At 40.9% G+C, this 27424-nt stretch overlaps 1 protein-coding gene across 1 annotated transcript in view; it reads right to left on the bottom strand.

Annotated features, from left to right (window-relative positions):
• scfd2 (sec1 family domain containing 2) overlaps positions 1 to 27424 on the bottom strand; it is a 104368-nt gene that overhangs the window by 75152 nt on the left and 1792 nt on the right. The window contains exons 2-4 of the mRNA XM_026158720.1: positions 26687 to 26855; positions 16728 to 16852; positions 9465 to 9640 (exon numbers count right to left, since the gene is read on the bottom strand). Of these exons, the coding sequence (XP_026014505.1) occupies positions 9465 to 9640; positions 16728 to 16852; positions 26687 to 26855 (470 nt within the window). The remainder of the gene's footprint in view (positions 1 to 9464; positions 9641 to 16727; positions 16853 to 26686; positions 26856 to 27424) is intronic.

Genomic DNA, 27424 nt, shown 5'->3' with positions numbered 1-27424 from the left:
CTTCAAGTTGGCCATTCTGGTTCCAGTGTCTTACAGGCTGTTTCAGCACATGGCTACAGTTCTTTTTTACTGCAGGACCAGATACTCCCCTTCTACTCCAGATAAAAACCAAGATATCGTCAGACACATTTGTACGAATGAAGTCCAATTGTTTAAAAAATTGAAAAATAAAGGGTTAGAGGTGGAAAAAGATGGACACTTGGATGAAACAGAATATCTAAACTAAGAAAGAAAACACTAATAATATGGAATGAGGGGAAAGGAGGACATTTAACCATCACCAGATTCCACTCCAGCAGAGAGCCTGGGGGGTATTTCCCTATTCTTTGCACCCCTATGTCAATCATGTTACAAGGCAAGCAGAGAGATTGTTTCCCTCCACAGATGAGTTTCATTTCTAGCTCATACAAGATCAGTCCAAGAACAACAAAAGGCAACCTTCCTAAACACATGCACGCACACACACACACACACAGAAGGGAAGCTGTGCAGCATGCAGTTTTTCATCTCCATAACGCCTAACAAATGCAAATACCAGCTCAATTTGAAAGCTGAGCTCTAAACCAGACACAGCAAGTGTTGTCACAACCTATAAACACTGAACCATTTAAAGTTGGAGAGGACTGGGTTCTGTACGCTCTGGCTGCTCAAATCAAACTAAATGCCCACTTCTAAAGAACAGGCTCGCACAACACTGAGATGACGCTGGACTTAATCAAATCAACAAATAAAGCCTTCCTCTAGAGTCAGAGGTCTCTGTAACATCACACAGGTCGTTTGTGCTCTTATTGCTAACATGACATATCTATTTGACACATTAGTTTCCAAACACAGTCAGAGGTGGAAACCCTCTCTTGGTTCATAATAAAGACAAGTCTGACCCTGTCACAGATAAACGTATGAAATGAATCGGTGAACTTCACCTGACCATCCACTCAAACCATTTGGATCCAAACCTTTCAGCTTTGCATTACACATGGAGCAGTGCCTGGGGAGGTATACGTAATTAATGACAGAGCAGGGATGGCAACAGTCTGTCTCTGATTGACCTGGTTTGACCCTCACCGCTTAGTTGCCATAGTGATTGGTCAGTCTCGTTCCCTATGGGTGACTGGGCAATTCCCTGGGGCCACAAGGTAGCCCACAGAACGGGCATGAGGTAACAAAGTGTTGGGGGCAGAGGAAAGAAAATTGTGCAGACTGGCGTCTCACAATTACACTCTGAAACAAAGAGAGGTTCTAGTCGAGAAGGTGGGCAACATCATTTCAAGGGCCACACTGGCTAAGAAAAAGTGAAGGACCACATAATGGAAATGTGAACTGAAACATGACAACCATAATGCTGAGTACTGTTAAGCTCCATGAATTTCAATGCATGTTAATTTAGGCTGAATATATATTATATATTATAATATAATAGGGCAGCAGCACTATAATAAGTTGGTTAGCACATTGCCCTATAAAAAGAAGGTCCTAAATTTGACTCCATCATCTGACGGGGGCCTTTCTGTATGGAGTCTGCATCTCCCAGTGTTTGTGCGGGTTCTCTCTGGGTATTCTAGCTTCCTCCCACAGTCCAAAGACACGCACTTAGTTGGATTAGGTTGTCGGTCCCTCTGTGTTAGCTCTATGTCAGATTGGCAACCTGTCCAGAGTGTGCAGGTATCAGATTTAATTGTTAAGCTAACTTAAACTCTAATATAACTGCAGTAACAGACTTGGATATGCAACAAATCTGACAAGTTCATTTTTATGCATTTATTTACAGTTTGTTATCGATAATCCCTTTAATAGAGTGAATGACATCATAGTGTGATACTATACAACCTGAAACATCCTAAAACTACATCACATTTGTTATTTGACTTAAGTTACTGTATCTACAGCTGACTTGTGGTTTATTAAGACATTGACATGTTTTGCAACTACAGAACACATTAATTCGCCTTCATTCCTTTTTGCTTGTTTGAAAATTAATGTAGCCAGGGTAACATTAACCCCTGGCTAATATCCTATAATAAAGTCTCAAGTTGAGTATTTATGCTGTGGCCATCTTGGTGCATGAAACACGACGTGATGGGATGATCTACACTCTTTGGTTGATGACTTGTGATTGATGAGTTGTTAGCTAATGATCATATCCTGGATGATCCTCCATTATGTCTCTAATAATTACTATAATTGTTTGCTATCATACATCCTTTATACTGTCTTAATACAGTCTTTGATTCTAATAAGATATTTATAAGCAATCTCACAAACTTGTGTCATTAAGCCTTTTGGGAGCAACTGGTAACATCTCTTTGCAAATTCATCACAATCTGTCTTAATGTCAATGTTAAAATACACAGCACAGAGCAGGCATGTTTACCCATTACCTGTGATCTGTAACACGTCATTACAGAAGAAGAATGCCAGACACTTAAGTAGAGGCATTTAGGCAGTGGTACAGATTCAGTTATTCACCTTGAGTTTTATTAATGTCTCTGGCTTTTATTGATTATGTTTCATGTTGTTTTCTTTTCCTTTTATGATACTGAGGGTGCGATTGAGATGGTAATGTGTAATTTACCCATGTTTGTCCTGGGCCTTGATTTTTATCACGACCAAAGTGGGAAGATTGTGTTTGTTTAATGGCTCACAAGTCAGAGCATTCACCTTTACTGAACTTATGCACAAGCCTGCATGATTAAAGACAAGCTGAGAATGCAAGAACTAGCAGTGAGGTTTATCGTCCGATTGCTGATATGCTTTTTCCCATTAACTGACCAATAACAATAAATCTTCAATCTGATGAAACTCTTTCATCTACTTTTAGTTAAACAGTATCCAAAGAGGACAGTCAAAGGTCCTGGAATGTTCTTCTGTCTCTATTTCAAATAAGAGAAATTAACACAAAGACGTATGTCCTGTGGGCTCTGACCTTCCCTGGCCTGTGCTCAGCAGGTAGTGACAAATGACCTGATAGTAAATCTGTCCTGAGGTGGAGCTTTTCTACAGCGAACACAGAGCCTGTTTGTGACAACAGGAAGTTGAGACAATCTCACCAGAATAAGCACATTAAGGGATGCACACGCATGAATGGTTGCACGCACACATAGCTGTGCACACACGCACCTGCTTACAAGAACATCTGGATATAGTTTCAGATGCACAAAACCATGGGAAAAAAATGGAACACCAACAATGAGCAGTGACACGTAAAACTGAAGGCAGAGTCTGTGTGCCAGTCTCAGGAATATAAAGGTACGATGCGGTTCGTTGCTCGGATCCATCTGGGACAGTGGGTCATTGTTGGGCCTCTTGCAAACCCCCGCCATCTTCCCTAATGGTCAGCTTTTTCTACGGTCTTCCCTGTTAACAATCCAAGGATGAATGCTGTGTATTGTGGGATTTTTCCCAGTCTGTGGTGTCTTTTTGGAGCATGCTCAAATGAAGTCTGACGCCAGAAGGCCAAGTCAGCAGACCACACTAACCTGATTCACCACGGATGGAGAGTGTTAGTGGAAGCTTTATGAGCCCCCCCCCCTTACCTTCTGATCATGTTCCCTAGACCACCTCACCTAAACACTGCAAGATGACAGTGCACCTCAGCACAACAAATTTCGGGAATATCAAAAGTGTGCCTAAGTGGAGAGAGCAGTGTAAATGATCTTCAAGAAAGATCAACGATTTCAGCGCGATGAAAGTTTGGTCTGAGCAAGGGTGAGAAAAACGAGTTTCCTTTGGCCAACGCTGTGAAAAACATTCTGCAGAAACCTCAAAACACACACACTCGTGGGGGAAAAAACTCAAGGCCACATGAAAAATCCTCCTGACATGAAGGGCTTTGAGTCTGCAGTTTAACAGGCGCAGTAAACAATAGAAACCAGAACAAAAGATATCCGCAGATGTACATATGTGACAGTGCAACTCTGCCTCGATACAGAGCGAGGGGCGCTTTAAGTAGAAGAGAAAATGTTCAGTATATCAAAACCTTATGAGACCATCTTATTCCCCACCTTTAAATTTTAGAGCGCTGCAGCGTTGTAATTCTACAGCTATTAACATCAAAGCAATAAAATTTCAGTTCAGTGGGCTGAGATATAGATTTAGTAGAAAGACGTAGAGCACTTAAAACGCAGCACATGCAAATGACTATTGAGCTGTGAAGTGAATGCAGCAAGGCCTAATATGAAGCAACTTGATTGAGCCTTCCTGTGTTACTTGATTTTCCAGGGGAGGCACAAACTGAACACAATTATAGCCAGCAGGATGGCGAGGCGATTAAGGATAAGTAATGCAGAAAGCCGGGTGAGTCAAGCACCTATCTGTCTGAAAGAAGAGAGGTAATGATAACAGGAAGTGAGATGAGTTGATTTTGCCCTCTGGCCTACCAACCCATCACCTCTGCTAAAAAGCCTCCCCCCTCTATAAACAGACCTCTCTCTGCCTATTAAACAGATAGTACATTAAGGCTGAGCTGTGCAGAACAATGTAAACACAGCCGTCTCAGGATACTGGTGCTGGGAAGGGGGAGGGGGGGGGGGGGGGGGGGGGTGTTGGCTTGACATGGGGGCTATTCCTGGGTCTTCCTGGGAGTGATCATCATTGCTCTTCCCCCTTACTATAATCCTTTCCAACTAAACACAGGAAGGAAGAGATAGGTAAATAACTTGATCTTCCGATAAACTAATTTCTTTCCCACTCTACATTTTTATAAAGCTTGTTATGCTTGAAAATACAGAGGCGTGGACTTTAGTGGAGTACAGGAGTTCACATGGGCCATGTGAGCTTATGCTGTAGTGAGCCATATGTTTGTGGAACGCATCACAGAGAAACAGTAATCCTGCTCAAGACATATTTAAAAGGAAGCCTGATGAAGTTATAGAAAAAAAATGGGTAAGGAAACAGGAGCTGAGAGACAAAGAGTCCACTTTGTAGAGAAACAGACAGGAGTTGATCCTGAACCTCCTGTGGTTTCTTCTGTGAGCAAATCTGCATTGCTCCAGGGCTAACAAACTCACAGAGAGGATAATACACGGGCTGGATGAGGGAGAATGTGGTACAGAAAGTGGATGGATGGGGAGACGGTCAGTCCAGGTCAGTACAGATGTGAGGCTGTTAAACAGTAGGGAACTAGAGGAGGTCAATGGTGGACATCTCAGGGCAGCACCCCGAAGTCATTCACACCCCTTTGTTACAATCTGGAGGAAAACAGAGAAAACAGCAGGGACACAGTGGTGACAGAACATAAGGGGGAATGTCTGGGATGTGGGGATAGTCTCCATACCCTGGGGAAAGGCCAATTACAGGCTTAAAGCCTCCTGCCTGTCTCTGGCATGCAGCTCAGATAAGATGAAAGTTACTTGGGACCAATATCAACATTTTTCCCCTATGTCACCATAAGAAATGATGCAATCCAGATGTTGCATATATAACTGCATGAGCATACGTATTGTGGGTGCACTTTCTTACAGCTTTATATAAAAGGAGATGACATGGGTTTTTATTGTCAAACTACTAACATACTGCAGACCTGCAGGTTTGATTCTCTGCAGATCATTGTACATCCAAGAGTGTCAAGGGATAAAGGTTGAGGGTCACGAGTCTTTAGGGCAGAGCCCACTGACACTGTCCTGGGGGTTATTAATGGAGTGTTAGGGTCACCAGGCTCCACCCTGGCTATATAATAATTTATAACACAGACGTCACCAAATGCATAAACAAATAATAATTAAATAAAAAAAAACTATTCTGGACTTATCTTGATGAATTAACCATGCCTCATGGTGAACTGTAGGTTTTCAGTGTGCTTGCAGAATAATTTGTGGACGATTACGAAAGAGGGTCTCACAGGTTGGGCATTTTTAACTAAATTGTTTCTGTGGAAATATTGCACAAAAGCCCCATTTAAACAGATTTTAGGATAAGACTGATTCAACACTCTGTCAGCTCAAAAGACCCAACTAGGGAGCAGCTGCAATCAAAAAGTAGCCTTTTATGTAATTTTTCCTGAAATTTGCAGGTCAAACTCTCTGTTTAATCTTGATGACAGAAAATAATTACACTTCATCCTGGTGGTTAGCACTGTTGCCTCACAGCTAGAAGGTCCTGAGTTCAATTCCACCATCAGGCCAGGGTCTTTCTGTGTGGAGTTTGCATGTTCTCCCCGTGTTTGCGTGGGTTCTCCCCAGGTACTCCAGCTTCCTCCCACAGTCCAAAGACATGCAGTTAGTGGGGTTAGGTTAATTGGAAACACTAAATTGCCCATAGGTGTGAATGTGGGAGTGAATGTGAGTGCGACTGGTTGTCTCCTGTCTATGTGTTAGCCCTGTGACAGACTGGCGACCTTATGACAGCTGGGATAGGCTCCAGCGCCCCCCACGACCCTGAAAAAGGACAAGTGGAAGCGAATGGATGGATGGATTTTTTTCCAAATGATTTTGATAAAGAAAATGAAGGCTGACATCCCACTGAGGCACATACACTGACACTCACACCTGAGACTGAAGTCAGTATGGTGGGAATGGTGCAACTTGTGAGGGATATCTAGTATTAAGTCGGACCAATTCAGTTCATATTTGTAGTTGCTCAGATCCTGCCAACAAAAACCAACAGATACTTACATTTTCAATCTTATCTGAACTAATGAAATAATGGGGGTTATTTTTTTTTTTTCATATCCTGTACATAGAAGAGGTTTTACAATGTTATCTATCTGCCATAAAGTAATGTTAAGGGTACTGGTTTTGGATTCATAGCTCAGTTTTAGTCATATAAACACCATTTCAGACTACAACACAAACATGCAGCTAAAGCAGAGACAGCGATAAGAACCAGGCAACCAGTTTGAGTTACCCTTGGGAGATGGGGACATACAGCCGAGTGCAGCTTTCTGTCTGAGCAGCGCTGTGACCAGCAATAACTCTGAGTTTGAATGTTTGCAGAGGCATGCCCTGGTAATCCCAGCAGAGTAAAGCAACAGGCCGGGGTGAAAGAGGTTAGCTCCTCTCTATTGCACTGCTGTCATCACTTCCAAGTTCAGTGATGTGACAGACTAATCAACAGTAGGCTGGACAGCACGCTATATAGAGACACTACGTACCTTAATAAAAATCGGTCTTTTAAAAAAATGAACTTGCAAAGTCTACTCTCCGTGGGAGGGATGTACAGTAGAAGTGTGCATGTTTAGTTTGGGAAGGCTGAGGTCCTGGCTGGGATGGTGATGGGAAGGTAAAGCAGTGAGTGTTCCTGGAAGTGGTGAAAGAGTGAGTCTGTTGAGTTTTGCCTTAGCTGCCCCACCCCTTCTAGCTTGCCTAGTACTACACATTCTGTGGACTGGAGAGCCTCCAAGCCTGTTCAATCTGAACCATTCAGATGAAACCCCAGTCTTATGTCAGACAGCCAGGGCCAAGAACAGTGAGGGAGGTATAAGAGCAGGCAGGGTGGCACTGCCAGCCAAGATGATATCTAGCTCACACACACGTAACAACTCTATTAAAGAGGTAATAAATCTGGTGGCAGTATAAATACTAAGTATCACACTAACCACATTTATTTCACAGTCCCACTAACATGCTGACCTCCAAAACCACATCTGTACCCTTTTCTGATTAACCTCCAAGCAGCAAGACCCTCACAAGTACTCAAGCATGACCGGACCAGAACACTATTCTACAGCAGCTCAGGTCACATAGTGGATATTACGCAGCATCTTACACGACGTGTGTTTTTGAACCTTTATTTCACCAGAAATTGATATATTTGAGATATTAGAATCTCTTTTGTGTGCTTCTGTGTTTGTAGCCAACTTTTGGGAAAGGCATGAACTAGGCTAGGCCTTGAACTCATTGGTCCTTTGCCTCAGTTCGGTCACTGCCCATCCAAAGCCCCAGTGAACCACAGAGGTGTTGGCCTGAATGAAGTCACACTGTCCACCAGCAATGGAGCGTCCAGCTCTGGTCGGTCATACCCACAGCAGCCCTCACACACTCAGGCAGAGCAAACACATCCAGACTGCCAGGCAGAGCTGAAAGGCATTTCATCCCGCCATTTTATAGAGTAATTAACTTCTCTCTGACCATGTTGAGCAGAGGGGGAAAAAACGGACTCATACGAAGATTAAATAAACAGAGGGGGCACAGAGGACACACAACTCATTTCCCTTAATTCCTCAATAAAACTCAAGCCAGTTTTGATTGCAAACAACCCTCAAATCGCGCTCAAGGCCTGCTTGTGAGATTTGATTCTTGAAGAATGCAATTTTGAACTTGGGGCAAGTGCCACGTATCTTACACTGTTATTAACATAGTCACCATCAGCTTAATGAGACACAGTCACTTTAATGAAGTTAGTTCTCATAAGATACAACTAAAACTAAAAAAAAAGTGTGGTGAGAAATTATCCAGGTATAGCAGACAACCATGGGGCAGTGGATCAAAGTGGGTTCATGAAGTAAATGGATATTGGAACAGTAAGCCCTAAAGTCTTCTTCCTTTATTAAGTAAAACAGGGATGGCCCCAGCTGAGGATGAAGGTTTATGAGGTTGTTTTCAAATTCTAATTTGGCATGGGGCATGGCTAAGAGCTTGTTTTGTTTTTCCGTGCTTTAGTTTAATAAGTTCCTAAATACTCGGCTGTCTTACTGCTTGCTTTACAGCTTCAGGAGTATAGAGCGACTCAATGAAAATACCAAGGTAAGAGAAGCAGGAAATGGCTTTGTATTAGTGAGCTCATAGCTTGGCGCCATTAAGATTGTGTGTTAGAAAGTACAGAACATGTACTAATCACTGCTGTGGAGGTGAATGAGTGATGACTGACTGTGCTCTCATTTTTGATTTATTCGTTATACTCCGCCTCCTTCCCCTGACTTATCCTGCGACCTTTAAAAGCTCAAAGACACATGTACATGTGCCTCCACCATAAAAGACCTCCTGTAGATTCAAAGGCTCTACACGAAATCATGGCAATCTAGCGTTTTCTCCGTGTTTACTTGAACGGAATGTTTTCCCTACAAGCAAAACTGACCTTGTTTATGACAGAGAGGAATCTGTTTTTTCCTGTTGCTGTCAGTTTAACACAACATTCTTGCCACCATCTTGCTAACCACAAACACACACCTACCTCCTGTGCACTGGTAATAACATATTTACTAACAGGAGCGATGTTAATTAAAAATGCTAGCGAATATGCAGTTTTCCAGTTTAGTTAAAACTATCAGTGTCGCTTTATTTCAAGTTATTATCTAACATCGATATGTGTTGTTGAAGTTATTTCAGTTACACTTCTCACACTCTAAAAGAAAACTACTTTCATCTGAAATAGGCTACTGTGTTGCAGTTGAAGAGCTCAAAAATGTGTCAATCTGTCATAGGTGGTATCGCATTTTTAAGATGTTCACATCTCATTTAAAAAGGAAAACATCAAGTTTTCATCGGCTCTAGCACATATGGATAATAAGGCCGTGTAAGATGAGCGCACACCTGCAGCAGCAGCCTCTCGAAGGCCAGACAGGAATCCCAGCGAGGCAGGCTTGGGTGTCGGAGAGTCTGGGCCGTGGCCAGGCCCAGCTGAAGCACCCCACAGTGACTCTCTAGCGCCCCTCTACTGCTCCGGAACAGCTGGATGTAGGAGCACAGCTGTTCGGGGGTCACACGGCCTGAAAGGAGGGAAGATGATACAGTTATCATCTAGCGAGCAATTTGGAGCCGTAAGAAATTAATCAATCAAAATCTGGCAAAGATCGTTGTATACAGTGCAATCAGAAGGTTTACAGACGCCTTGACTTTTCCCACACGTTTTACAGCCTTAGGATGAAATTGTTCAAAATTAATTTCATCCAAACATAATAATGACAAAGTGAAAACAGAATTGTTGAAAGGTTTGCCAATTCATTAAAAAGAAAAATCTGAAATATTACATTGACATAAGTATTCAGAGCGCTTGCTGTATTTGGCTCAGGAGCCTCAGAACATGAAGTTATCAACTTTGATCGAATTCCCTCCTTCCTGATGTTTTAGGTGGAAGGAAGGAGACCTAAACCTGGTGGTTACTCACACTGAGCTACAAAGATTTGGGGTGAAGATGGGAGAAACTTTCGAAAGGGCAACTACCTTTGAAGCACTAAACTTTATGGCAGAGTGGACCCTCTACTCAGTAAAAGATGCGTCAAAGCTGGATTGTATTTTACAATAAAAAGGAATGAAAGGAATCCCACACTCTAAGCAACAAAACTTTGGAGCCCCGTGGTTATCGGTTTTTAGGGCGTAAAAACCCCCCAACATTCCACCATTTATAAAATCTCCTTGTCTTTATCATGAACCTCAAACTGAGACTTTGAATTCTAGCATTAGCCCACTTTCTTCTGGGTCACAACTACTATAAACCTTTCTGATGATGATTGATGATGATGACGATGACGACCATGAATTGGAGACACAATTTGTCATAAAATCATCCAAATCATTAAATACTGAGTCGAACTGAAGTTATGTCAACTAATTCCCATGAAAACATGAATGAAAACTTTAAGTTCTAGTTACTTTTTTTAAAAATTTAATTACTAAACGTTTTACTTTTATTTTAGTCAAAAGATACATACCAAATGTAACTGAAATACTGGAGTACTGATAAGCTTCAATTTTGAAATTCATCAACTTCTAAAAACTTAAGGCAGTTGGTTACCTTAATTTGTTTAAGTTCTGCTAACTTTTTTGGGTTTACAGTGTACAAACATATTCTATACATACAGCATTTTAAGAATTATATTAAGGGAAAATGATTAGACTATACAGTGGTCCCTCGCTATAACACGGTTCACCTTTCGCGGCCTCGCCGTTTCACTGATTTTTTTTAGTGCAATTTTGTTTTGCGTGCTTTTGTGTGTGTGTGTTTTCATTGTGTTCTGTGTCCTGATCGGCTGTAGACCATTGTCAATCAATCTCTTCTGTGCCATGTCTCCTGTCCAGTACAGAATGCGCTGGCCTTGTCAAATTTACATAAATCTTCGATTGCTAGCACTGTGACTCTGAAGTTGGTTTCATTCTATAATACTGGAGTTATTTTTCTACGAAGGTTTGAACTTTGAGAGTGTTTAAACAAGAGAGAAAAGTGTGAAAATGTTCATGCCTGTCTGAGAAAAGTGTATAAAGTGTGTAGTGAGAGGTTTTACAGCCTTAAAATATCTATAACAATTGTAAAAAAATAATAATTTGCAGATTTCGCCTATTGCGGGTTATTTTTAGAACGTAACTCCCACACGATTAACGAGGGAACACTGCACACACATAGAAGGGAAGAGCCAAAAGCAGAAACAACAATAACCTTTTACCAAGCATAACAGCATTAAAAAAAAAAAATCAAAAAAAAAAAATCATACACTTATCTTGGGGCAGAGGGGAATGACTGAGACTAAAGTAGAGCATAACTTTATCTTAACAGGCAAAAACTCCACAGGGTGAGAGAAAGCAAACTGCACGGCTTGCGTGAGTGTTGCCGTGTGACAGTCACAAAGGAATATTCTCTATATGTGCTTGTTCCTGCGTAGAGTTTCTGTGATTGTTGTTAGCCAGTGACTCATAAATGTTGCACTATGTAAGCATGTGTGTAGGTGCTTAAGCATGTCTACATATAGCTGAGGTGCAGCAACACTGACAAGAGGCACTGAACCCGTGTTGAGTATGACTAATAACTGTAAATCAGAAGTTTTCACTGATTATTTATAGAGGTAGCAGAAAGAGTCCAGACTCCTTTTACTGTTTAGGAACCTCTGAATCTCCCCTAACTTCTCCCATTTAAAGAGACAGGAAAAGCAGTGCAAAGGGTGTAAAGTCCAGGGGTGGTATGAAGCGCGGCTTAGAGGTATGAGAGGTTGTGTCAGGGGCTGGGATAGACAAAGGGCACACATTAACTTGCCATAAAGCCTACTTCTTTATGTTGATGTTCTGAACCAGCACCAGATGTGGGAGTATTTCCTGTTGGACTACATGGCCAGTGTTTTCTTTAGTGAGGCAAAACATATGACCAGAAGAGAAACAGACAGGCAGGATACAAACGAAACAGAAATCTAAAAAGACATTAGAACTAGAAATGCAAAAAGGCACATGTTAAACTGGACGACAAAATGTGTAGCTTTGTACTATTTTCAGGAGGGATACTTGGGAGAGCCACACAAAGCTGCTACCAAAGTTATATTCACAACAGCTAATCAGTAAACACGACAGGAACATATATTTCCATATGTATGTGTTGGGAAACACCTTCTGAAATGAACTGAAGGACTGAGTGCACTGGGTGGCATTTAAAGACAAAACAGAGCAAGCGCCTCCGAAGGCGAATCAAGTTTCTTGTTGAATTTAAAGTATTTTTAAAGAATAAGCTCCAGTCCAGACAGAATACTGAAAAGCTCTTTTGTGAGCATATCCAGCCATAAAAATCCTGGCAGTATAACTAAAGTTCACAAAGCTTCATGTGCCAACCATAATTCAGCACAGAACCAGGGAATAATTTCACCCAGAATGGTATCCTGTAGGCTAAAGGTAATCGGAATTTACAGCTACAGCAGACCAGATGAGAATGAGAAAACGTAAAACATCGGAAAGAAACACGGAGAAAGTACTTTAGCCAAGAAAGCCTCACAAAAGCCTCCACTCCATTACACAATCAAACAGTCCTGGTTCAGCCTTAGCTCTTATCTGTGTCTCTAAACTTCCTTCAAAACAGTGCTATGATTCTTCAGGCATCCTGTTGCCAGATGCAAAATGAATCTGTTTTACGTTTTCTCATTGTCATCTGATCTGTCAGCTGAGCTCTCATTTTAACTACCATAGCTGCAGCAAAACAGAAGAACTGTTTTAAAACGAAATGTTTGCATCTGTAAATTTGAATGCATTTCAAGAACCGTGCATTCCTTTCTGGTGGTGACAAGCGCCAAGTATAGAAATATTTCCATTCAGTCTTCAGTGCATTGGGTGTGCATGGAATAAGAAGCGATTCAAAATAAATATAAATAACATCAGTACTTCAGAATGTCAGTTTTGTTAAGAAGAACCCTACATACATATGAATCAGCAGTACTGCAGTTTCTGTAGCTTTTCCACACAAGATGGTAGGGAAACCTGAACCTTTTGGACATTGCAAGAATCTTCTGGGTGCATTTATTGCAAAGTCAGCCATAAAGCAAATCACATTTTTAATCTCTTGCTATAAACATCTGGATCTTCTGCACATTTTAGCCTGATGTGCAGAAGTGGCGATTGAGACTTGGCTATGATCAAAGTCTTCAACAATGTAAGAAGGGGCAAGGGCCAACAATGATTTAGTCCGGTTACTGGAAGATGACTTGAGTTCTAGGTGCACAGGGTTACTCAGAGGGTAAGTGATGTCTGATGTCGGAGTGAAGCTGAGTGGTAGCCTGCCTCAGCAGCTGGACAGCCTCATAAGTAATTCTGTGTGGATGAGGACACAGGAAGGCTCAGAGATTTTTATTTATGCACTCCAAGAGGAGGAACATGTTGGAGCCTTTATCTGAGGATGTATGTTAGGGACCCTTTTAAGACTTTACTGTACATTAGAGCAGAGGCTACAAGTGGGCAGCTACACAGTCGCAGCACTTAGTGTCTTCAGTGTCTCTCCAAAAAAAGCTTTTATCTCTGGCTTTTCTTTAGTTCAAACTTAAAGTAAATTTCAAACTGAATCTGTTGGGGTGGGAGACTTCATTCAAATTCAAGAGTGATGTTTGAAGTGCATCACTGGAAATTTTGATTGTATCGTTTCTGTGGTTAACACGACTAATAGGACAAATCTATGTTTACAAATGAAATGATTCTCATTCCTTAAACGTAAACTAGGATGCTTTGAAATTTTAAAAGATCTGAGTGTCACAATATGGCTCAAGGGCCATGACAAATAATGGGAAGAAATCACTTGAAACAAAATCTACCAATTTATTAACTTAATTAAGTAGAAAAGTATAGTACTCAATGAGGGGTTCTAATCAGTGTGTCAGTAGTTGGATGACTGAATGTTAATAAGTATGCATAGTGTTGTGCATTTTAAAAAACCTAAAATGACAAACCCAAAACCAACCATACAAATAACATGGTGCTGGATAAATGGAGAAAAGGGATGCAAGAGCTAATAAGCCAGCTTTTAAATGCTCCAGGTAGACTGGCCCTGGCTATCATGAAGCTGCAAGACAACACAGCAGGCTCTGGCTAAGGGACACAAGTTAAACAGTTTGGGTGGATGTGACTGGTAGTAACATAATGCAGACCTGCAAGAGCAGAAAAGAGATGATATACAGAAATTAGAGCGACATTTCCTAGGACGAGTCATTCACAAAGGTCAATGTGCAATCTTGTAATTTTGAAGAAAGAGATTTCTATCTATATTTTGGCTTGTATCTGCCATGGTCCACCTCTTCACAAAATTTCACAAATACATTCAATATAAAATTCAACAATTTTTCATAGAAACAGAAGCAAATACGACTAAAAAAAAAAAAGAAGCTACGATCAGGTCTTCATTTCATTTGCTTTAAAAGGTAACGTGCAATTTAAAAGGTTCCTTGTTCTGTGTGTTTAACTCATTTAAAATTCACTTCTTAAGGTAAATTTATGAATTATGCTACGTGAGCTGGTGACACTGTTGGGACAAATCGATCAAATCAATCATAAGCATCTACATTGGTATGGGAACCCTGGTATAAATGCAGAAAAGCAGAAAAATAGACACTGGAGAGAATCCCAAATTTGATTTAACACTTGGCAATTCACCTGCCAAGTGTTAAATAAATCCGACGAACATTTGTTAAACAGACAAAAAAAAAAAAAATTGCTCCTTTATGGTGACAGAGAATCCAATTCAACAAAAACAAAACAAGAAATGAATAGGCCTGCCTTAATTACTAGATAAAATATAACATTTTTCCTCTTACTCACATGTATACATGTGAGTATATAAATTTAGTTTTCAAAAGAGAGAAATTACACTGCTAAACATAAACACATCTTTGCTGTTACAAAAATGTATTTTTCCCCAAATCAACTGTCCGCTTGACTCACGCTCCTCTGTCGTTAAAAGGCCGGACTGTGCCACAGGAAGAAAGGTCCTGTCAACACATCCCATTTACCGCACGGTGTCCGTGCACGCAGCACATACACAGAGGGTATAAACTTGTGACGCACGCATATCCACGCATATATACAAACACAAGCAGATGGATGAGATGAACGCACGTTTATGGAAGATGAAACCGAAGCTGTCCAGCTAATTCCCTGCAAAGAGCAAAAACACCAAAGATAAACACTGGACTCTGCAAAACCACATACTGTACATATCCCTACACAGAGCTAGGGAATTTCATCATTCTATTGTGCTGTGAGAAACCTGACGGGTTATATCAGGCGCTGAGAAATTGATTATTTTCTGTTTCTCACAGGATGATCTTATCCTGCTGAGATGAAAAGAAGCCAAGTTGGGTCAGTCTGTATGTGAAAATTTAGGGCCTGGAATACAGCGATATCCTCTTTTCTCCTCTGATCTGCATAACCCCACCAGAGTGAGAACACTCTTGGGTGCAGGGGGAAAATTTTCCTCTCCTAGCGAGCGAGTGGGCACTGAGAGAGCAGATAGGTATTAATGCTAAGTGTTTTGTGTTACTCGGTTTAGCTTGGTCTCAGGAGCAGAGCATGATGGATTGAAAACTCTGCTGGTGGGCAGGATGGGAACTGTGGGGGGTGCTATGGGAGCTCAGGGGGTTTTGTGAATTCTGGTCCTCTGCCAGCGGGGTATAAAGGTTCAGTGTTAAGGATATTACAGTACCCCCTTCTCTCACTGCTTCTCTCGTTTTCTCTCTCTCAGCAAAAACATTAAGTCAACAGGCTGTCAGTGAACCAGCGGGAGAAGCTTCAGTGCTATACCTTCTTTATACATTTTTCTTTTAGCGTCACTTGATGTTGCGTATTTCTCTCAATAAAATCTAAAAGCCTGCACACATCTGGAATTAAAGGGACTGCCGTGTGTGAAAGGAAACAGCCATGTGTAGATTTGGACGCCAGACAGAGTGCCTTGGGTGTGAGCATATGTGTGCGACCTCCAGCATATTACAACCTGCCTGTTACGAGAGACAAGACCTTCTTTACCTCATAGATTATAGGAGCTAAGGGACCACAGTGCCCCTCCCTTTTACACCCCCTTTTTTGCCAGATGCTAACCTGCATATTAGCCATGAACGGGAGTGTGTGCGTGTGTGTGTTTGTGGGAGTGTAGTACATCCATTACCTCTTTAAGTCAGAGGGTAGCATAAAGGTGAACGTGCACAAGGACACTCTACACTCGTGCACGTAATGACTTTATTTTTGTGTGCCTACGCATATTTTTATCCCTCGATTCAGTCCCTTTGCTTCATTAACAAACAACAAAAGTTTTCGAAAGCAGCATGTGTGCAAGCAGCATGTGTGTGTAAGTGTGTGTCACAGAGCCAACATGTGGTTCACATTTCCTTCTGTGGCCACATGGGCAAATACACAGCAAGGCAAAGAAGCTTGATTTCAATAGGAGGTGCTTTTGTAATGTTTTTGAGAGTGCTGAAAAACATGACAGAAGTAGCACATGATTCTCTTTAAGCAAGAAAAATTCTACATACTTTATATGATATGACTGTTCTGTGTTTTGTATAAGTTAGTCTTTAATTAATGTGAAACATGATATGGGCTCTGCTCCTTCCACGGCATAGTGGTTCTTACCCATGCTCATCTTGATTGGCAGATTCTCTTTACTGGCTGCTTCCACTAGTTGCCGGCGGACCTCTATCACCCCCTCTTTGTGTTTACTGGTCAGCATGGCGTCCCACAGAGACCTTGCAGATGACCTGATAGGTAGAGCAATCAAAACAGGTTAAGTTTAGTCATGAGGAAAACATAACACTGCAATAGAAAGTGAACTGTGTTTTTTAGCACTAACAAGCTGAGCAATGGTTACTTTTCTTGCTTGTTTGTTCAGAGTACACAGAACAAGATGAGCATGATTGAGCTCAAGCCTCAGTGATAGAGAGCCTACTGGTTGGGGACTGGTGACTCCCCGATGGGAGCCCTCACAGGAAAAAACTGAAATCAACAGAGGGAACATTAGGAATGTTTTGCATCCACCTTAAAGATCTGTGTGCCAACATTCCTCTGGACTGATAACCACCGTCCTTACAAAAGTAAGTCTGGAGACTGAGACTCGTCTTTGTGCCATCTCAGGCCCTAGTGGGGGTTTTTTTTTTTATACGCTATTACGAAACACACTCTAATGGGAGACTGGCGGCAAGGCATGCGTTTAAGACCATTACCATCTGCTTGCAAGCAGAAACGCATTCAAATCTTTCCCCAAAATAATCTAAGAGTGTCACTGAGGAGCCTCATCATCATTAAATGAATAGAAAGTGACATTTTTCTTACAAAACAGCCTCTATATAAGAATTTCAGACCATATTTTATGTCTCTGTACAAGTTGGTCTAGTTTCTTTTCTTTTTTCCCCCCTCATGATAAGAAAACTTAAACTTTGCTGGTTGAATAAAAGGACATAAAAAGCTTACATCATTGTCTGTGCTTTTGATAGCTATTCAGACAAGCGGTCATGATCTTCCACATACTCAGGAGTGCCCAGAAACAAAGTAGAGAAAGAGACTACACTGAGAAAATGAACAGAGGACAGAGAGAAGGTAGGAGGGACCTAGTTGACAAATCCACTCTGTTTTTCTTTTCTTTCGTCTTTTTTAAGAACTTTTTTTTCTTCGCTCGCCTTTTCTCCTTTCTAACTGCTGCCATGTGTTTAATATCAGATGTAATCTGTTCCAGACCTTGGGCAGGGGCTAGATGGGGAGAAGAGGGGCTCACAATGGGACAGCCGCCATCTTCACACTAGAGCTAGACACAAAGACCAGCAAGTACGACTCAGCCGACGATAAGTGTTAAATACAGAAAGACTGATACAGTAAAAACTTTGGGAAAATAAGGAAAGATGAATCAGATAGAATCATAATAATTACCTGATTTTCTGAATACTTTGCAGATTTTTCTGGTTAATGAAGAGTCATGGCAGGGGCCCATTCCCTGAAAACTCGATGATGCATTAAAACTGCTAAGACTAATCAAATCACGTCCCACATGCTTGTCATGGCTGAAATACCAATATTGTGACTTGACCGGGCCATATGTAAGTAACCACAAGTTTGTTTGAGGGTGTGTGCATGTATATGTCTGTGCGCAACCTTGCACATCTGCATGTGTTCTTGTAAGTTGGAGGGCCTCGGCAGAGTACAAATGAAATATGGTTCTCATTTGGCTTATTGCCCACCCAACCCCCCAAAAACCACAGACGTCCCACTCCCCTGATGCTTTCCTCAGGCCATTTGGTCAGACGAAGGTGGGGGTTTGAGCTAGAATAATCCCCCCGGGGGTGAAGTTTATATTGGCAGGGTGTGAGACAGAATCAGCCAGAAACCTTATTGAGTAACAAGTCTACTATGGAAAGGGGTAGGAGGTGGGGTGCTGGGAAACTGGGGTTCGCGTGTTTAGTCATCTGTTTTTTTGTTGTTTTTTTCTGAGTGCGAAGTGCAGAGTGAAGGCTCTCTTAGTTGAAAGGCTGCTCACACAGAGACTGAAGGGGGCACTCTTGCACCTGACTTGTGTACATCACGTTGAACGCCCTGTCTAGCTTGCTTGGATATGTTGAGTGGGGGTTTAAAGTGTATGGGTGTTTGTACCCAAAGTAAATTCCATTAGTAATGAGTTTTGTAACATTTAAAAATAGCTAAACATCAAATACTTGCTTGAAGAAAAATCTGTGTACTATTTTAAAGAATGGCCATGTAAATGTCTGTTAATGTTCCTCCTACCACATCGAACCCATTAAAGAAAGTGGGGTGGGTGTGCGTGTGGTTGGGGGGGGGGGGGGGGGGGGTAACATTCCTGGAAGTATGATGCAGCATAATAGGATAGTTTAAACCATGGTGACTCAGGATTTCATGAGCCCCCCCCAGTTCATTATTTTGCCAAACATGTATGTGCATGTTTGCCACAAAATTCAGTGTTTATGATTCAGAAAGGAGTCATACTACTGATACATGTGACTGATAAAGCCTGAAGGAAAAGTATTAGATGGTCATTTCATTCGCCACCTGGAAACTCCCCCCACATCAAAACCAAAGCACCCTTATTTCCTCACTTACCTTCACTGGTAACAGTTACAGGATTACATGTAGTGAGTATGTAGTGACTTAAAACTAACGACTGACACAATAAACTCATTAGGTACGTTTCTACTGAGATTTTAGCTAAGTGAGCAATGAGATTTTATAATCACAGAATTCTACTGAACTGGACCCCTCAGTAGCCATTAACAGAGTGCAAGTTAGGTCTCCTTCACACAGGCTTAGACCCGTTAGTGTCCATCTGGCAACTACCAAGCATACTGTGAAAAGTGTGTATTCCGGAACTGGTTGTTTTCTGGAGGTTGCTGCAATTACTAGTCTGAAATTGACCACAATGCATTATACATTTCTGCACCAAAATCCTTTCTGGAATTGTTGTGATTGCTAGCAGTTTCCCACAGTCACCCACAGTTTGCATGGAAGTCATCAACTTGACAGCAAATACTTGCAAACTACTTGCCATGTGGTAGAAATGTTTTGCATTTGTATTTTGAAATGCTGGTTGCAGTGGTGAGGCATAATTTTTACTTTGAAAGCAACAGTTTCCACTTCTGACTCCATCTTTCATACAAAATACAGGCAACCAAAGCAATCACAACAAGAGTTCTGGTGCAGCACTATCTTCGAGACTGATTTTAACCAAACACCAGCCAGTAAGCTCTATAGACCACTCATCAACCAGTGGAATATAGATTTTTCTCTAGTTCCCAGAGATTGTCAGGCGGGTCATAGGCCAGTCTCCAGGCTTGTGTGACTGAAGACTAAGGCAACCAAACACCAACTTCCCTTATCAGTCCTAAAGGGTATGCCGATCTTTTATATAAGATCTATGAAACTACTTCATAGAGTACGCTGGCATCTCTGCAAAAAGTGACATTAACAAACTACATTACGCTCTAGTGCAAACCAACATTACTAATCCCAATGTGTTAAAGAGTATTGAAGTTTCACACTCAGCAGACTGCAAACCCAGAGAGTAATCCATTTCCCATCACACCTGATTTAGATGATCTGTGCATTTTCCAGTAGAACTGCACGTAATAGACATGGACTAACAGAATTGTGCAAGGTCATACCCATTCCTTGGTGAGTTAATTTATGGAGTGTGTTTAATGGGGTAAAAAACACTGTTGGTTTTCTGTAAACATCCCCATCTAGCACAGGACATGACACGAGAGAGAAAGAGGGCGGGGGAGTAAAACCAGACCTGGCCTTGAGTGTCTGTGTGTTCTGGCGAGAGGGACAAATGACCCAGTGAATTTATGGAGAGAAAAAGAGGCAGAGGAGTTTTGCAGGAAGCGGGGAAATGATGGGAGAGGCACACCACAAACAGATAAATAAATAAATAAATAATAATTAAAAAAAACAGTAAAATAAAACAAACTGATGCGAATTTGAGGGTCAGTTCTATGTGTCTTAAAACTGCACTTCTTTAATAATGAGTAAAAGGTTTTTCCTTTTACTACAACTAAAACAGTGAAATACGCAATCGTTAAAGGAAAGGAAGCTTAAGAAATTTTGCACAAAAGTCATCTCCCTATAGGTGTTGGCTGCACGTGAAGTCAAATAGAATGAAATGTCCTCAAGTGATGTTGCTTAAATCTGTCCTGATTGGAGCTAAAAACTAAAATGTTAATATAACCTATAGATCCTGGTCCTTGTGTTTACATAAGCCACTGCTAGTCTAAAATTTCTGAATCTGAATTGAATCGGACATTGTGGATAACGTAGGTTCGAGGCTTTGACATAAAATAAAATGCACGGAGTAAAGAAATGTCGGAGTAATTTCATTCATAGAAATAATGTACATTTAATTTAACACGTCAAAGACAACTATAAACTGCTACAGCAAATAAATAATATCAAATGCACCAAAATAATTAGGAAAATGAAATGTGTCAATTCATAAAATGTAAAATAAATGGGCGCTTCTGTGGCAGAGGTGTGGTCCCGGGCTCAGCTTCAGGGGAGGTGTGGTGTAGTGAACACAGGGGGATGCCAGGGAGGTTGGTGGGATGTGGGGGTGATTTTTGGCTAACAAGCTCATAATCATTTTCTGTGATTTGTAATTTGTGAGGCCGGAGAGTAGAGAGTGTGTGTCAGAGGTAGAAATCTGCATGCGTAGGTGGAGAGGCAAAAGTGAAAAAGAAACTATCAGTAGTGTGTCACTGAAATAAAGGAAAATCAACATAGACAGCGTGCCCATTTGTTGTCCGTTTCACACCGTTTTATTTACTTTTGTACTGATACTTCTATTTATCTACTTTCACGTGTAATTTTTATTTGTATTTATGATTTCATTCATTTTTCGTGGTTAGTTTCCATATTTACATCTCTATTTGCCATTGCTGCTTCCTCCATTTATTTCCCCAAACTTATTTTCTTTTTGTATGCATTTCTTTTGCAAGAAGCGAAATGCATTTATCGTATTACTTATGAATTAATTATTTAATGATGCTACAAAAGCCAAATAGAGTGGCTGTGAATTCTCATGTGGCAGTTTGAGCTTTCCATTTAACAAAAAATAAATAAATAAATAATCACATTAACATTAAAACATCCATAAAAGATGTCGATTAAATCTTTATGCCTAAGTGAAAGAAAGTCAAGTCTTCTGAACAGGGTTATAGTAAAGACATGTTAAAAAGTTTCTTTTTTGCAGCACTGGCAGAATGATTTTTAACCTTCTCCCACATTTTACCAAAGGATCTTGATGGGGGGAAATGGAAATGCAGGAGTCTTCCTCTCCTCCTCTGTCTTGGCTACATTCACATTTCAAATAAAAGCCAGCAGTAGGGGCTCTTTGAAGGAATGGGCCTGGAGGAAGTAAAGTACCATTTTAGGGAGATGTTTTATCAACTCAGTTAACAAATACACACAAAGTTTCCTGAACAGCTCTTGTGTTCTGCAGCGTAAATTAAACCACAGAGTAGAAGACAGCATACAGGACTGAAAAGGTTATGTTATCTCAGTCTTGATGGGAACACAGAGTACATGTTGTTCAGGTGCACGTAATCTATTTGATTGATGTACTCTGAGTTTCAGCTTGAGATACCTTCTCCAGAAGAGTAAGCAGAATTAGGGAGTGAATGAAACAGAAACAACTTAAGAGGAGAACCACAAGACACATCAGCTTACTCCATCCTTAAATGTATTATTATGGCTAAAACTTTGCATCTTAGACACTGATATAAACTTTATTTTCCAAATCAGCTTTATCTGTCATTAACCTTTAGGAAAAGTGAAAGTGAATAAAATCAGATTGAAAACTGGCTCAATTTTATTAAAGGATAAGAAATTATTTTCACAATTTAATGCAATAATCAAAAGATACAAAGCAAAACTGGTTCTCACTTTGGATCGACTATTATTTTTAAGAAATGAAAAAGTCATTTTCCCTTTTTGTGTCTTTTCCTTTGGGCACACTTTCTGTATACGAAACATTTATCATTAGTTGTAAAATCAGCCAACACTGAAACCAGTTACTATAAATGTTCATTCAAATACAAAGGCAAAAACCTCACATTTGACCAGAAGCCACATCCTATGCAGCATAGTTCAACTATGCTTGAACCTTCTTCTTGTGTGTCTACCTTATGCAGGACTGTATAGGAACTCATACTATACTGTTGGCAAGGAACAGAATGGTTGCTAAGCTTATAAATCACTGAAAGACTCATTCAGCTGTTCATGCCACTATTCACTGTCTAAGTATAGAATAACAAAACAATCTCTAACCTTTAAGGAGAAACCGTAGAAGAAACGTGGTGACTTTTCATACTCTACTCTTATTCTTGGTAGAGTAAAAGCAGGCTTGGCTATCCTCAACTGCCTGTCATTTGCTTTATCCTCTCCACCCTTTACTATCTAGGCTGTTTTTGTTACTTTTCTCATACTGTTCGAAATCAGTGTTCATGGCTTTTATTCATGCTCATATTTCCCAGCTGGGACAGAAATAGGTGTTTTCCCTCTTTTCTGGTGGTATGCATGAGGGATCTGCAGGCCAGAATTGTGGAGATGGCAGCCATGTAGTGTTTTCTCATGGCAGGGTGCGGTCAGTAACACTGCTTGGCTCAATCTCTACAGCTCCCAAGGCAGGCCCAGTTCACCTTGGCCACCCATACTTGCTTCTGCCCACACTGCACACACTCCCGCCACAGCATCAAGGTCCAAGGCGGCCAGATGACGGGGGTGCAGGGTTCAGTCTGAGACTGAGGAAAACTCTGTGCCTTCTGCCAATGGGGTTCAAATGTCCTACTCAGGATCAAAAGGGCTGTGAATCCAAGCACAGCAAATTATACAGACGGGACTCGAACGTACTTGACCACAAACACACACACACACGCGCATATAAAACAACACTTTGACTGCCACTTTCACTCATCATCTTTCTATATACACGAAGTGGCGCACCCTGGTGCCGTTTAATGGCTGAAAAAAAGGACAGTAGTAGCATAGAAATAGCAAATATACAAAAACACTGCACGAAGAGCCTAGGTTTGCATGTGCACTCACCCACATGCTGTATGCTTTCTTTCTGGCATGATTACTACAACCACAGAGTCAGGCTGTAGGATATGGAAATTCACACCAGGTTATGAAAGACAATACTAGAGTAATTGCACAGTAAGTGTGGGGTCTTGCCTGTAGAGCTAGAATCAACAGCCACCCACAGAATGTTTAAGACATAGTAATCTATAAAAATATCCTGGAATTACAGAGGGAAATATCATACAAAAGGTCTAAATTAAATCCACACCTAATATTTAAAGGGTTGAGATGGCATACATAACAAAACCAATAAAAACACTCTGTTACCCACGCTAAAAATAGCTAAAAAACATCATGGGTAAATAAACATCCAGTAGGAGGGAAGAACAGTAGACCTCTAAAAACATGCATTTAAGGAACTCTGTCTTGAACATATTAGAATGATTGACATAAACACTTCCTGCAGCGAGCTGTGCACTTGAGGCCAGTTAAAGAAAGTGGGAATTCTAGGCATCTCCCTTGCTCTGCTTCAGCAGCATTTCAATCTCCTACACATCTGTGATAAGGCTCAGCTGGATCATCTGCTTAGAGATAGTGTAGGGAATAACTCTCCTGCTGATCCAACTGGCTCTGATCACAGATATTCTCCACCGAGACTGTCGTCATTTACTTATTACTTTCAGCAATACTTATCTGCATTCTTTTTTAAAAAAAAAATCTGAGCTCTTGGCAGAGCTTGTTCACAATATCTGAATGGATCATCTAAATGTTTTAAGATCTGGTGTTAGGCTGGGAGTCTGGTCATATTTGGTGAAAAGCTCAGGAACAGTGATTGTGGTTGGTACCTTCGTTTCTGTTATCAGTTTTCCTTGGGGTGGCCCATTTATACCATCATAAAATTAACAATGAGAGGGCAACCTTGTTGATGCTGTACTTGTAATTATCCAGATTTAATTCTGATGTGCAGCTATTCAGAGCAACTACAGTAATTTGTGGGTATACCGTAGTTATTTGGTAGATAGGAATCCAAACTTGAACTGTACATCCAACCACATGTTGGGGTAACCCTGCCTAGATGTCCTTAAATAATTACAAGGGGAACACCAACTAGAAAAACGGGTTCTCTTACAAGAGAATCTTTACCATAGCTCAAAACATTCAGTATGTGTGAGTCCATTCATGAAATCACCGCAGTCAGACATGCTGCATGACAGCTCAGTCCACTAAACTCTTCTTCTCAGTCAAAGTCTTTTCCTCCAGCAACCACATAAAGGGGCAAATCCAGAATGGAACACTTGATGTAGGACTAATCCTTGCCATGGATAACAGCACCACCGCAGGCGCCTAGCATGTGCATCTGCAGAGCTAAGACCAGAGGCAGGTTTCACTCAACTACTGGCACTAATGTTGATCATGTGCTACTTAGGCCACTTGATGGAGTGGGTAGCTCTGGCTGGTAAGTGTGCATTTGTCCATAAGTATGCCTGGCTTGGGGAGAAATCTATTTTTAGGTTGTGTTAAAGGATGCCTTTTTACTCATTGCCAATTTATAGAAGACAGTAATATAAAAAGAGACAACAATATAATTGTGTAAAGTCTCCAATTAATCTAGCCAGCATGTCTAAACTGCGGTAGGAAGCTGGAGCACCAAGAGGAAAACCACATTAGGACAGCAAGATCATGGAAACTGGAAACACAGAAAGGCCCTAAATGGTGTAGAGTTCAAATCCAAACATAGCTGTTACTCTATTTCAATTTAACTTACTTGTGGGATATCAGCCTTATTTATTTTCTTAAAAAAATGCTCTCCTAAATGAATAGTCATGCTTTCACTGTAAGAAACAGGGTCCGTTCTTTAAACAAAAGTACATTTTTTCCATAACATATAAAATTAGGAAAGGAAAGCTGGCTTTATGAGGCAAGAGAGCTGACCTGTCTAAACTCTGTTTAGACAAAATGATTTTATCCATCCAACCATCTTCTTTCTTTTCTTTTTTTTTTTTAACCACTTATCAGTGTCTGGGTTGTAGGACTAGCAAATTCCCTCTCCCTGGCCACCAAGGTGTTCCAAAGCCAGCGGACAGACTTAATCTAGCATGTCATGAGCCTGCACTGGGATCTCATCCCAGTTTGACATGCCTGAAACGCATCACCTAGAAGGCATTCTGGTTATATCCCCAAACAACCTCAGTGGAACAACCTCTACATAAAAAGGATGTAGCAGCACTACTGTCAACCTCTCCTCAATGACTGAGCTCCTCACCCTACTACCGAGGTTGAGCACACACAGACATCAGAGGAAGCACATTTCTGCCACTTCTATCTGCCTCCTTATTTCTTTGGTCACTATACCACTGCATGTAGAGAAACCAGTAAATGGACAGCTTTACCTTTGTGTACCAGTTTATTGATTTGGACTGGCACAGCCACAGCAGCTGTAAGTCTCCAACTCCACTTGCGAACAAAAACTTTAGATACTTAAACTCATTAACTCGGGGCAGCAACTCATTGCCAGCAAAGATTGAATAAACCGTCTTACGCCAGAGAACCGTGGACTCGGAATTTAAAGTGCAAACACATTGTATGAAATGCCAAAATAAAATATTTCAGATCTTCACTTGAGAAATATTGTTGCAGGTAGGTTATGGCTATACACGGTAATACTGCACAAATACTGACATTTATTGTTTTAACAATTGGCTGAAATTAGGTGAAATGATTGATCAAATGGTTATAATAAATCAGACAGCAAAAACAATATCAAAGTGCTACGTATGTCTTCAATATGTACTAAGATGTATATAAGTGATATGTGGTACTTCTGCAAGTATTGTAAATAATGGGGTCAGAGTAGCCCTGTGGCAAAAACTAACACCCCAAGCTGGTCATTGCTGTAGCAACACTTGGATGTTGCCTTTATGATGTGACGAGCTATTTCCAAGTCACCCTTATTAGATTCTACATGACGGGGAATGTGGTGAATGCTCTAAATTAATAGAAAAATTAAATACACTCACTGAATCTGTGCAAGACAGCCAGGGGCCAGGATATTCTTGGAGTGAGGGGTTTTATGCAGACTTGTGAGCTCCAGCATGTCCACCTGCACGTCTGTCACATGACCCGGTAAGAGTTTTAGCATAGTCAAAACTTTCTCTACTAGGTTGTCACCATGATGACCAACAGCCCCTGTAAATGAATAAATTTGGGATTTAAAACAAGAACAAATATGTGTTGAGTATGTAGCAGCAGTCATTGGTAACGCAACAAAAATATGTGCCTTCTATACCAGATAAAAGGTAAGCAATTAATTTTCCCAAGGAGCCACAAAGAAAACTGGGACTGTTGTGGAAGGCCACATCAATAAGCTGAACATTCCCTGGCTGCTTGGGTTACTTGGTGTAATAGGTAGCTCTGGCTGGTGAGTGTACTGTTGTACATATGTATGTTGGTCTTGGGGAGAAAAGTATGGAAAAATATATGTGCATCAGAGGACAACTTGATATAAATATTCGTTGGGAGGTGGCTAAGGTAATATCTGCAGTGCTCTGCAATAACTAATCTCATCGTGGGTGGTATTTAATTTTAATGATTGCCAAATTACAGAAGACAGGAATGTAAAAAGAGGCAACAATATAAATGTGTACTCAGAAAGACAGAAAGATCATAGAAACTCGACACAGAAAGTTCCTAATTGGTGGGGATGCTCAAACCAAAGCATCTGTTATTCTTCTTTAATTTCAATTTATCTATAGGAT

This window comes from Astatotilapia calliptera, chromosome 23 (genome assembly GCF_900246225.1).
Source record: "Astatotilapia calliptera chromosome 23, fAstCal1.2, whole genome shotgun sequence".
NCBI lineage: Eukaryota > Metazoa > Chordata > Actinopteri > Cichliformes > Cichlidae > Astatotilapia > Astatotilapia calliptera.
The sequence above is the reverse complement of the archived record's forward strand: the minus strand, read 5'-3'. Positions and strand labels throughout refer to the sequence as shown.